Raw genomic sequence first — 13,550 nt, forward strand, 5'->3', positions numbered from 1 at the left:
TGAAAGAATATCTTCCAAGAATGGAAAACATGCTTGTCCAAGTGCACACAAGTTTAAAAGACCACAAACGTGGCTCTAGCTAACAGTTTTTTAATGAAGATAGCTTTATTACATTTTGACTGGTGTGTACCGAATTCCTCTGCATTAGCCAGTGTGGCAGAAAACAGTGAGAGAGGCCAGCGTGAAACACGGGTATTACTGGCAAGCAAAGAAGTTCAAGTCATAGACTCTAGATAATTCTTGAATATCTGCACCTTAAGGGTCTATTGAAATAGCTGATTTCACTTGAACAATGTCTGTTTTCTGCATTTTAGGATTCTTTCTGTTTCATGAATTGCATCAAGTAATTTCTAACTTTCAATCGGAGCTTGCTTTTGCTTCTCCAAATCTTGATTTATTAAAAACTTTGGATACAAAGCACATTCGTTTGTATAGATTAGAAGAGTCAAATGGTACATTGTGAAGTATTGTTGTGTTCCTTGATCATATGCTGTATGTATAAAATTGGAATAAGCAGAATGAAAAATTACTTATTTTTTTAATGTTTTGCGTTGTTCTAAAGTAAAAAATTATGTCCCCCTGAAGAAAGGGGGGGGGGGCATTGCCGCCCACTAAAAGCCTTTAGTGGCTTTTGAAAATGCACTAAAAATGGTATATATATATACAAATACATATATACATACATTGAGTACATGTGCTTTGTCCCCCTCGGAAAATGTTTACCCCACCCTGGAAAAAGTTGAAATGACGGCCCTGGTGCTAACCCCCTCGGTGTGGGACTTCCCGCAGTAACAATCTTTTTCTGTGGTCATGTCACCATATCTGTTGCACCCGTGTCAGTAAAGTTTCTGACAAGGATGAACTGGGTATTGAGCTCATGACATCTCTGAACATCCTATGATACTTTATATATACATATATAGGTGAGTATCTTATCGACCTGGCCTACCGCACTATTCATATTAGGGTGATGATAAATTAAATCAGAATTGTAAGTTAATGTTCAATTTTCATTATCGTTATCAAATTCCAAACATGTCTGCTACAACGTGAACAATCATTTTTATTCTGATTCACTTTATTATTCAATTCTTAAAATAAATTGATACTGGTCTTTTGGATGTATTCTGTGATCCTTATCAGAACTTGCTTTTTTTGACATGCCAGAAATGGACCAAACTCCACCCTTTCAAAATCTGGTCTTGTAACATAACGATAGACCCTCCCTTGGATGAGTCCTTATCTCTTATCATTTTTTACTTTTAATCTATCATCTTACAAATACAAATACTACGCCACAACAGGCAAATTGCCCAACGAGGTGGCTGACTTAAGAACATCATGGATCCCCGAGCCATTTTTTGGATTCCCTACCTGCTACTGCTACACCACACATGCACCCCCCCCCCCCCGCGAAACCCCCCAACGAAAAGGTACATGCGGGAATGTGCGTGTACGTGTAGTGCAACCTGACGTAAAGTTTGTTTCTGTGTAATGATTGTTATGTGTAGTGCTGTCATCTGCCCCCAGTTTTTCTAACTATGAGTGAAGTGTTATGATTGAACGATTTATCGTTGTAGGACTGTTGCTCTCTGTGGCGAGACTTTTTAACGGGGAGATCGGCTCGCATTTGCGCCTTGAAGTTGGGAACCACAGAAAACCAACTTCAGCCGACCACCACTGTGGGGTTCGAACCCGGATCCTCGCATCGCGAGTCCGTCACTATAACCACTCGACCACCACAGCGGCACCTTTTGTTATGCCTTCAGAGATCGATCTGCAGGATCGCATGCTGTTGATCTCCACCGATCGGCCTTCAATGTTTATGTTTTTTGTGTTGCCAGATTCCATATGTCATAGTTGTGCAATAATTTATTTCATAAAAATATGCAAATGAGAAATTGTCAGTCAAAAAATTTATGTTAACATTGCAGCGTCGCCGATTCTAATTCGTTACGGCAATGATGGATGATGGGAAATATTCCCTTCCAAAATCAGCAGTGTGCTGGGTACGGTAGCAATTTACTGCATTTAATTCATATCATTTCACCATAGTTATTTCCTGAGGAGTTTCTCGCTAAGAGCTGCGCGGCGAGTCACATCTCTTCGGTCACCATGAACTGATGATCCTATAGCATGCATCTCACCATTCTAGTCATACGACTTCTCCTCCTAATCACCCCCTCACTGTCTGTCTGGAATTCCTTTATGTATCTTCCTCTCCTATGATGCAAACTTGCTGACAATTGAGACTTGTCTAAGTTGTCCTTGGACTCATTAATTCAGGTTACCCGCAGGACCCGCATCACAGGGAGATGCTTGGACTGAATATTCAGAACTGGAAGTTGCGATGAAGTTGTAAAAGGTGTCTCGACGGACAGTACTGGTGAGAATGAGAACCATTTTGTTGAACTTTTAGTGCTAATAACTCTAAACAAAAAAATTTGATACTCTGATAATCAAGTTTAAAATTTTGTTTTGTGTATAAAAATCCAAAGACTTAATATTGTTAAATAAATGTTTCAAGTGGAAACGAAAGTTGTCATTCTTTATTGTCGTCTGCTGATGAATTAAATGTTGGGCAAACAAAATAATAAACCAGGAATGTTGGTACAGTCTCCTCACCTCTGAGTTTTACGGCATTTCATCTAATGAAGGAGGAATATGGTACATACTTATATGATGAAAAAAATAAAAACAATTACAGTAGCAGTACTCACATTGCGAAAGGTTGGTCAATTATCTTTTGCCTGTAATCTTTTCGTAATTCATACTTTTCAGTCAGCCAGTCTAACTCATAACTACATTCGGTTGACAGTGACAGTATCAGGTGCTTCACGACTTTTTCAGTTATCTGGAAAAATAACGGTTTTAGAATAAATATTTTTTTACAGTATTGGATATGTGTAAATAACCTTTTACATAATTAATACAACTTAATGAATTGATTATACAAAACTATTATCTGCGTTGAATATGATTTGTCATGTAATTTTGTCAAAGGATTCTTTCCCCAAGAGTAAATCTACATTTACAATATTTTAGTTCCCTTCTTTATTTGTTGATGACTTTAATATGTGGGGTGGGGGTCTTCAATGCATGGGCCCTCCGATCACTTTGAGAAAATTGAAAGGGAAAAAAACAATTCTGTAAACCCAGCAGGCCACTCAGAGCTATATTATACTTTAGAACTGTGAGATGATTTACAGATTCACTACCAATGCCGTGTGTTTGATACATTACCAGAAGTGTTTTAACAAATTTGGGGGGGGGGGAGCGGCCTGAAACCCAGAAACACTTAGGGGCAATTAATTTTTTTTTGGGATGAAAGTAATTTCATAAATAAGAAAGGAAATACAGTTCACTCTCAATAATCCAACAGTGCATTAATCCGACCCGTCCAGTAATTCAGCATTTCTTGCCAGTTGTTGTGTTCTCTCACCTGATTACCTTTTTTTACAAGAAAAACATATGAGAATAAATATCTTATCTATGAGGGCCATTGGCTCTTTGCAGATGTGGAGAAATGAAAAATGTTATCCACATTTCTGCATGCGTCTGCTGCTTAGAGAAGAACAATATAATATTCTGTATTGTAACGCACCCATCACGTCTATACAGCTCAGTCCTTGCTTCAATTTGATTGTCAGTAGCTTTCATTTGTGATAGCATCTTGTCTGCATCTGTGTTTTTTCTCTTGTGTCTGCAATGTCATTGCAGTTGAAATAAAGCATGAAACATTAACTCTCGTTCAAAAAAAAAAGGTTATTGAAAAGCTTGAGGAAGGTGGGAAGTTGATTAACCTTGCCAAGGAATGCATATTCCTTCATTTATAAAATATACAACACTCTAAATTCATATAAAAAGTTCAGTTCTTATTTATGGCTTTAAATGGCGTTTTATTGATAAAAATCTGGCATACAGTGGTTTAAATAATTTGAATTTCTTTGTTTTTAAAAAACCTTCCTGTAATCCGGGCGCTGAAGCAGAATATGCCGAAATCTGTGACGTACGTCACAGAAAAATATGGAAAGAATTTTAAGAAAATGCGTAAAAAAACACTATTATGAGGATTTTTACCACAAAACATTTCCACTCAGCCGAGGGCTTGTTGCAAAACAAAGCAAAACATCCTGCTTTGGGGAATCCGGCATACCCATAGTCTAATATGTATTGGATTACAGAGAGTCTATTGTAAAATTTTTTTTTCCCAGAATTTATAAAAGAAACAATTTCAGAGATTTTGAAAAAAAAAATCATACTTAATGAAGGAATAATTTAGAATAAATGAAAGTCTTTGATAATTTGGAGACTGTTTAATTAGAGACCTGCTGCTGTATTTGTGTCCTTGTAAGTTGGACACCAATGATGCCCTTGTAAGTCCGGATGCCATCTTACAATTCTAACTACAACAGTACAACTATGTAACCTGTGAGATTCATGGGAAGCTTAGATCAGGCTTGCACTATCAAAAATGGTGAAAACAGCTGCTTTAACATGTTCCATGTGGATTTTCTGACCAATCTCACATGCTATAAGGCAGGGGCACACAACCTCCTGTCCAAGAAAAGTGTTACAGTATCACTATGTGTGCTAAAGTTGGTTTTCTGTGGTTTCTAACTTTTAGGTGCAATGTGAGAGCCGATCTCTCCTAAAGTCTTGCCACAGAGAGCAATAGGCCTACAATGGTTCAATTATTCAATCATTAGACTTCACTCATAGTCAGAAAAATGGATGTCAGGTGGCAGCGCACTACACATAACAAACATTACACAGAAACAAACTTCATGTCAAGTTCACTACACACACTCCAGTATGTACCAATTTGTTAGAAGTTTCGCAGAGGAATATGTACGAAGTGCATGTGCGGTTTAGTAGTAGTAGTAGTATCAGTATGTATGCACACGTATGTAAAGTATCAATACATACAACAACATGATAAATGCTTAAGCTGACCATATTTCCTTCATAAAAATATGGGAAATTGTGATCCATACGAATATCACAAGTTGCCAATTACAGCAAAAAAAATTGTCAAAGGCAAGTAAAGTTGATAATAATAACCAAAAAAAAAAAACCTGTCAAAAGTAATCAAAGTTGTCAACTATAGCTAAAATCACGGAAAAATCGCCAAAGGCAGGAACTAGAGGGCTACTGTAACTCACAATTGATTGAAATTTAATTCACAAAAACATATACATTTGATAAATATTATGTGAAATGAATATAATTATTGTCATTATAGTCATAATTACCATCTAATAATTTATAATTTCAATCCTTGATTTCAGTAAAAAATAAAAATTCAAGTAAGATTCATTGAAAATCAGGAAAAACAAGGCAATTTATAAAAAAAAGTCAACTGGAATGTAAAATACGAGTCATGTGGTCACCCTGTATATTCCAGTTTTTGGCCTACGGGTGACAGAAATTCCACATATCTGGCCTGTGGATGGAAAAAGGTGAGCCCTGCAATGAGGAAATTTTTCACAAGTGTGGCACTTACAATAATGCAGCATTTCTCCCAGAAATTCTTATCAATCATTTTATGCCAATTTCAGGGGTGGGAAGTGACAAAGTCTTTTTCAGAGTAGTTTTGGAGCAGGAAAATTCAGGGTTTGGAGCAGGAAAATTCAGGGTTTGGAGCAGCAAAATATAGGATTTGGAGCAGATATTTATAAATTGGAACAGCAAAATTAACTTACAAGAATATTTTCGTTAACCCCCACCCTTATTTTGACACCAGTCTATTTAAGATAATTTTTGCTTACTGAGGGCACTATTTGCTGTCTGGAACAGCAGCACTTCAAATGGGCTAAAAATTTTCTATAAGTTTTCAATTTTTTATACTCGGAAAGAAATTGTTGCAAAATGGGAGAATTTTGGAAGAATCAACATGATGTTTTGCGATTCAGCACTCATTATCTGGCAAGATTGGTGACTTGACATTAGTTATTTAACAACATTGAAAATTTAACACTGGTTATTTGGGTCTTTATTAGTTTATAAATTAGCATTCATAATTCGGCTGACACTCCCTTTTACTCCCAGAATGAAATTTTTTTCATGAAACATCAGAATTTGACGCAATGACGATCGACTACAGTAATTTCTGCTGCTTCCAGTGGCGACTTTTTCCCCCCCCCCCTTCTTTTTAAACAGAAACTGACTCACATTTGTGCTTTAAAGCTGAAAGACCACTGCAAACCATCTTATGTTTAACGATCACGGATATTATCGGGTTTTGCAAGGGAAAGCCCAATAGTTTAAATAAGGCGATAGTTTAATTACAGAGGAATAAAACACGCTCTTCTGGGAAAGAATCGTTTTGCTGCAAGCAGGAACAAAAATTTTTTGGCATCCTTTCCGAAATTCCAAGCATACTGAAGCAAAATTAGCTATTTTGACTATTTGGCGAAGAAAAATACAAAAATTCACTATTGGAGCAGGATGGCGCAAGATGTTAATTGGGCTCAGTGCGACGCAATTGGCACAGAGTTCCCACTCCTGCAATTTAATAAAAATGTTTGAAAGCAAAAGGTTTCATGCTATGCTAAATTAAAAACAAAAAATTAGTTCCATAGTTTCAAAAAAAAAAAAAATCTGTAAATTATAGAGTGTATATAGCAAGCCTGTATAATATCCTGGAGGTCACTGCAGAAAGCTAGTTCAGCTTCCAGCATGGTGAATTCACTAGCATGCTGTCTACTGTGGGAACTTTCAGCTCGGAAAACTGGTCCGAATGTATAAACCTGTGACAGTCCACTGAAAAAAAAGTAGAAGAAAATTTAATTAACTATCATGAAAATACACGTCAATACCTTTTGGAGACATATTCATACGTAGAATCATACAATTTACAGGTGCTTTAGGTCTGGGATCTAAAACAATCTAAAAAAAATCTGCAAATAAAATAACTGAATATCAAGTTGACGACATTTTTGTTAGTGATGTACTGATGCAATGATGTCTGGAGGCAGACACCTTTAGAGTTCAGAGGGATTATGGGGTACGTAGAACTAATGAACCCTCCCTTGGCTGAAAAGAAAGGTGTGGCTGTTGCTTAGGATCATGACATGAAGTCATTAAGACCAGAGTCACTCTGTCATCTGTCTTCCTATAATGGAATTAAAACCCTAGAAGAGATGGCAGAAAGTGTTCTGCTATCTCAAAAAGCAGGCTACAGATGAAGATGACGTCTTTGGGAAGCATAATGAGCTTTTTTAAAAAATGCAATTTACTTATAGCCCCCTTCCCCCATCACAAACAGTGGGGCTGGACAAATCTATTGCCCAACATGGATGGGGAATGGAAAAATTCAGCTCGGGCATATATTTTTTGTCCCACCAGTGTCAACAAGAGAAGGTTTTACTGTACATATATTTCTTATTATGAAAATTCTTCTGTAAGTATTTTCATCAATAGAGGGCACCACATTTGTTTTGAATGTGTGGGGAAAATTTTATAAAAAGGGAAATTTTGTTAGGCCACACTATAAAAGTTTTATGAAAGTTCTTTTACAAAATGAAACCAATGAGCTTATTGGTTGTATTTGCTCTATTGTAACTGGTATGCTCATTGGTTGCATTTGTCAAGGTTGGTGTAGTACCAGTCTTATACTACGTGGCCATCACTGATCAAAACATGGAAGGAATTGTTTTTTCGGGTTCGAAGACTGTCGTCCGTTTGAGTTGGTTCTCAACGTTTCCCCAACACTAGTGGTTGGCATCATCAGGAGAATTGATAAACTGGATCAAAGTCAAGTTTTCCGGAGTCTCAGGTTGTATTTATGCACATAAGTGGTTTGAACTACACTATTGTTTTGCGATTGGTCAGTTGATTCTATGGCTGGCAGCGTATTGTAAACAGTTGTTATGCTGGTAGAACCCGATTGGCCGAGAGATGTGGAGTTGGCAACAGCCAATCAGATAACTCCACATCTCTCGGCCAATCGGGTTCTACCAGCATAACAACTGTTTACAATACGCTGCCAGCCATAGAATCAACTGACCAATCGCAAAACAATAGTGTAGTTCAAACCACTTATGTGCATAAATACAACCCGAGACTCCGGAAAACTTGACTTTGATCCAGTTTATCAATTCTCCTGATGATGCCAACCACTAGTGTTGGGGAAACGTTGAGAACCAACTCAAACGGACGACGGTCTTCGAACCCGAAAAAACAATTTTTATCAAATGATGGCAGCGAAAACCTTATCAACTATGGAAGGAATTGTCCAAAATCGACATGTGTGGGAAAGTTCCTAGTGTTGCAGAAAATTTTGAATTTCATCAAGAAAAGGAAGAATTTGAAAATTTTTAAATGTAGTGCAATGCTCTTAATTTTCACTATTATTTGCGTATTTTCATCATTATATAGCAGCGTATTCATTTCGAATGTGTGGGAAAAATTTGCTTTTTAAAAAAAAAGGGAAAGCTAAACAGTTTTTCGGGCATGTATTTTTTTTAAGTTACATGCCCAACTGAGCATGTAAATTTTTTAGAATTGTCAGCTCTGTCATACAGAACAGGGGTGCATAATGTCTGACAAAGTGTAATGGCAGGAAAGTATCAATACACACATTATACATAAATTTCAATTTTTGACCATAGTTCATCTAGAAAAATGTACAGGGCTCACACTCAAAACATTAGAAAAGGGGAAAAAAGTAGAACTATAAGTTATGATGGGGGGGGGGGGGCGGCGGAGGTACCACCCTTAGACAACATAATCATAACACAATTTAAAAAATCTCTCAAAAATTTTTTAATTTAAAATAAAAACTTCATAGCACTATTTCAGTATCCTATAACATTGACTCGAGCCAAAGCAAAATGACAGAAATGACTTGGTTGCAAAAATAATTTTTGGCCAAAACAGTTGTACTAGTACAACCACAGATAAATCTTTTCCGCCTCTCTATGACAATATAAATTACATTTTTTTTGAGCAGTCTTCCAAAGTGTGGAGTCTGTCAACTCTCTTGGACAATGCACAGCAAATTGTGGAAGGCATGAAATTTTTTTTAAGAATGACGCTCTTTTGAGACAACTTCCAAAAGCACAGACTAAATTACACAGTTTGATGTAAATAAGTCAAGGCGAACTGGCTTGGTTTTACTGCTCTCTCCATCTTTTTTTTAAAGGGATGTGTTTATATTTTACTGTGTTCAATGTAATCGTTTTTGACAAATGAAAGACTTTAATTTTAGCTCCTTGCTGAGCATTGTAAATATTGTTTATGCCTCTGTATTCCTAAAAATACAGAAGACAATTGAATGCTATTGGATAGGCATCAGAATCACCAAGCCTAGAATAAGCCTATGTATCAAACTGCTTTGTTATGCAAACTGTTATTTCACCTATACACAAAAAATGTGCACTATAATTTTGAACGATGAATGTTTTCCAAGACTATGAAGTAGTAAATACAAAATTACTTTTTTCACCCTGGCAGAAGTTTTTAATCACTACTCTATTTGTTGAACTTTCAAACTAAGCAAAATAAAAATTAATAAACAAATTAATCCACATACACCTCCCCAAATAACGACACAATTTCTGCTTTGGAAGAATCATTAATTGAAATCTACTACATTTGTATTATTCGGCAATATATCGATGATTCTCTTCTCAATTAAAATCAATTACACTAATTTTGTGGACTTGGTAGAAAAAAAACTAGAAAAAAGGTCATTTTTACCAAGAAGTAGGAAAATTACGACTAGTGGGAGCCCTAAATATGGGAGACCCTATGAGGAATACAAGGGATATATTGCCAAAAAAGTTGTCAAAGGCAAGCAAAGCTACTGGCATTTATCACTGAAAAATCACCAAGGGCTGAGAAATGAAGTGCCACTATAAACTGCAGTCTATCGAAATGCAATTAAAAAAAAAGTTTAATTTGACAAATATGTGAGATAGTGCTGAAAATATTTATATGGCTATAATTACCATAATATGTGTAATTTTTGAGGTTTGGAAATCTTGGTCACTGATTTTCAGTATTTTCAAGAAAAAAAAATTCAAATAAGCTTCATTGAAAATACAGGGAAGAAACAGGATATTTTCGTAATAAAAAGTTTGGAAAGCCAAAACTATGGGCATGTCCAGTAAAATGCAGGTCATATCGTTCCCTTCATGCTAGAAGCACAAATGTGCAATGTCCTTGGAACAAAAAAGAATGGAGGAAATGCGGTTTGAATGTTTACTCTCTACCCACGTTACTCGATTGAAGTTATTTTCCTAAAATGTTTTGTAACATGTGTTTCTACAGGGATACACATTCCCATATCAGGCAAAACTCAGACAACGAAATCAGGTTATGTATAAATACACCGATTTCTGGCCCCAAGTGATAGAAATATCTCATATCTACCTCCTCGGACTGAAAAAGTTGTGCACTTCTGATACAGAGGCTTAAGTTACAGTAAAAGTATTCTGTAATGGGAATCTCACTATTACAAGTGATTTCCAATGTTCTGCCAATTGGCTAAAGTAGAATAATTATAAAAACATTATTTCTCATACAGAATTAAAATTATCAACAAATCAGGATACTACATACTAATTGCAATGAAAAATCTATTACTACAGTTGATGCTTGCTTTTTACGAACCCATACAGATTTGAAAAACAGTTCATAAGGGTAACAGTTCAAGTATTACATCAGCAAATTTTTAGCCATTTTTGACCCCCTCCCCCGGTCAGCAAAAGTCAGCAAAACTGTGACCCTTGTCAGCACTGCCCCCACCTCCTAATGCCTACTGGTGAGATCAGAAACATAAATGGGAGGGGGCATGGGGGCTCCTGCGTTTTCCCCCCAGATGAAGAAAAATATTTTTTAATGTAAAAAACATTTAAAAAAATTAAAATTTCGAAAGAAAATAGCTTTATATGTTATTATAATCGATTTCTGTTAATTTCAATGCTACTTGAAGGGTAAGAACTCAAAATTTATCTTTAAGAAATTCATTGCGACCCACCCTTTAAGCCATATATGGTAAACCCTTGACCTGCGGACCAAGAAGACTATCTGATGTGGCTTGCCCCTAAAACCCAATTTTGTAAAAATGAACTAAGTGGCACATTTACTGATCGCTTAAATGACCCGTGGCACAATTTCATAGCATTTAAGTGGCCGTAGCACATTTTCAGATCACTAAAGTAAGCCTGTGGCACATTCAAAGATCACTTATGTAACCGACGACACAGTTCCAGAACATTTAAATGATCCATGGCACAATTTTAGAGCACTTGAGTGGCCCCACCCCAGTGCAATTCTACATCACTCACGTTACCCGTGGAACATTCTCTGATTACTTAAGTGATCCATGGCATAATTACGAATTACTTGAGTGATGCATTGCACAGTTCCACAGCACTTAAGCAGCCCGGACACATTTCCTGAGCACTTGAAGGATCTGTGAAACATTTAGAGATCACTGAAGTGGCTCTGTAAGGGATTTATCATTGGGAAGAATGTTAGTTCAGGTGCCCACAAACTAGCGAAAGATTTTTCTTGTTTTTGGCACACCGAGTAAGATGTCATCAAGAATATTTCATATTTTCATAAAGGGTGGTTGATGAGGTAAGCATCATCTAACCCCCCCCCCCCCCCTTGTCATCAAAAGTCACCAAATCAGAAACCTCCTACCCTCCATCGATGCTGACATAATATTTGAATGACCCCTAATATCAAAAATTTGTAAATGAGAAAGACATTTAAAAGAATAGTATATTGTTTGGGAACAGAAGATTAGTTCATAAAAATGTGCAGTTCATAAATTGAAAGTTCCTAAAATCTAGTGTCTACTGTGTATTTCTTCTTGATATAATAAGTTCTCACTATAACAGACTTCTATTGTGCAGCAAAACCATTTAAAGTTGTTTTTTTTTGTTCTGATATGAAATAGCACAGGGAAATGATGTAATGCACAATTTACAACATCTGTACTATAATCAATATACCATTATTTGTACCAGGCAACAGCTTCTAAATGCAGCTGTGATGAAACGGTCAAGTACGATGGGCTTCCAAAGAACTCCTCAGTTTCAGGAACAGTGGTTGATGTGGAGACATGCTGAGGAATGTGATCTTTCGAGCAGGCATCTGATTCATTGTTTGAACTTGTATTTGTGGGAGTTTTAACGACGTTCTTGTCAGTTTCAGAGGATGAATATTTGCCTCTCTAAATGAAAAATTAAATGCACATTTAAATAACAATGAGATGACTGCAGGTTTCACGAGCCAACCATTGGCAAGAACTGACTAAGCGAGTGTATTCACGCAGTAAAATATTAATAATGAAATCACATTAAAAAATGTATCAGCTAATTTTGACCATTGAAAAATATTTGAAATAATCTGAATATTAACATAGATGGTTGAGAAATGCTGCTATAGTGCAATATAGAGAACCAAAATATTTCTCCTACAACATTCTGCAAAATTACCACCATAAAATTTCTTGAATATGGCAATAGCAGGGGTGGGAAGTGACCAAGTCCATTTTGGAGCAGCAAAATTCAGGATTTGGAGCAGCAAATTGAGGATTCGGAGCAGTTTTGGAGCAGAAAATTGAGGATTCGGATCAGTTTTGGAGCAGCAAAATATAGGATTCGGAGCAGATATTTATAAATTGGAGTTTAATTAACAGTTTATTAACAGGAGTTTAGTATTGGATATTTAACATTTTCATTAGTTCTCATCCCTTTCCAAAATAAAACAACTGCACTGTCTTTTGTTATCAAACATCTTTTCATCAGCTTGTTTTTTGTTTTTGGTGTTTCAGGCTTTTGATACCTTGTTTGAAAGAGCGGCTGTCATAAAATTTTTCGCACCATTCTATTTAAGATGATTTTTGCTGAGGGCACTATTTTCTGTCTGTAGCAGAAGCAGCCCTTCAAAAATGGGCTAAAAATTTTCTATAATCTTTATATAGATATTATAAATTTTCTATATCAGGTTTTCAATTTTTTTATACTCAGAAAGAAATTGTTGCAAAATGGAAGAGAATTTCGGAAGAATCAACACGATGGTTGGCGATTCAGCACTCATTATTTGGCGAGATTGGCGATTTAAAGCTCGTTATTCGGCAGAGTTTCTAAATTAGCAATCGTAATTCGGCGGACATGCTCTTTTTACTCCTGGAATAAAATTTTTCACGAAACATCGGTATTTGACGCACTGACGATCGACTGCAGTAATTTCTGCTGCTTCCAGTAGCGACTTTTTTTTAGAAAACGGAAACTGACTCGCATTTGCACTTTAAAGCTGAAAGACCATTGCAAACCATTTTCAGTTGCACGAACATGGATATTATTGGGGGTTTCGCGATGGAAAGCCCGATAGTTGAAGTACAGTGAAATAAAACATGCTCTTTTCGGAAAGAATTGTTTCGCGGCAATCAGGAACAAAATTTTTTTGATGTCCTTTCCAAAATTCCAGGCATACTGAAGCAAAATCCGCTATTTGGCGCAGAAAAATACGAAAATACCCTATTGGAGCAGGATAGCGCAAGATGTTAATTTTGGCGCAGTGCGGCA

The 13,550-nt window shown here is 36.4% G+C and overlaps 1 protein-coding gene across 2 annotated transcripts in view; it reads right to left on the minus strand.

The window, feature by feature from the left end:
* AsnRS-m (asparagine--tRNA ligase, mitochondrial) overlaps nucleotides 1–13,550 on the minus strand; it is a 45,674-nt gene that overhangs the window by 13,349 nt on the left and 18,775 nt on the right. For both annotated transcript variants that reach the window (XM_089255852.1, XM_089255853.1), the window contains exons 6-8: nucleotides 11,985–12,193; nucleotides 6,633–6,765; nucleotides 2,721–2,854 (exon numbers count right to left, since the gene is read on the minus strand). In XM_089255852.1, the coding sequence (XP_089111978.1) occupies nucleotides 2,721–2,854; nucleotides 6,633–6,765; nucleotides 11,985–12,193 (476 nt within the window). The remainder of the gene's footprint in view (nucleotides 1–2,720; nucleotides 2,855–6,632; nucleotides 6,766–11,984; nucleotides 12,194–13,550) is intronic.

Source organism: Pholcus phalangioides, unplaced genomic scaffold (genome assembly GCF_987345545.1).
Source record: "Pholcus phalangioides strain wild (caught in Gottingen) unplaced genomic scaffold, Ppha-v1.0 ptg000172l_1, whole genome shotgun sequence".
Taxonomy (NCBI): Eukaryota; Metazoa; Arthropoda; class Arachnida; order Araneae; family Pholcidae; genus Pholcus; species Pholcus phalangioides.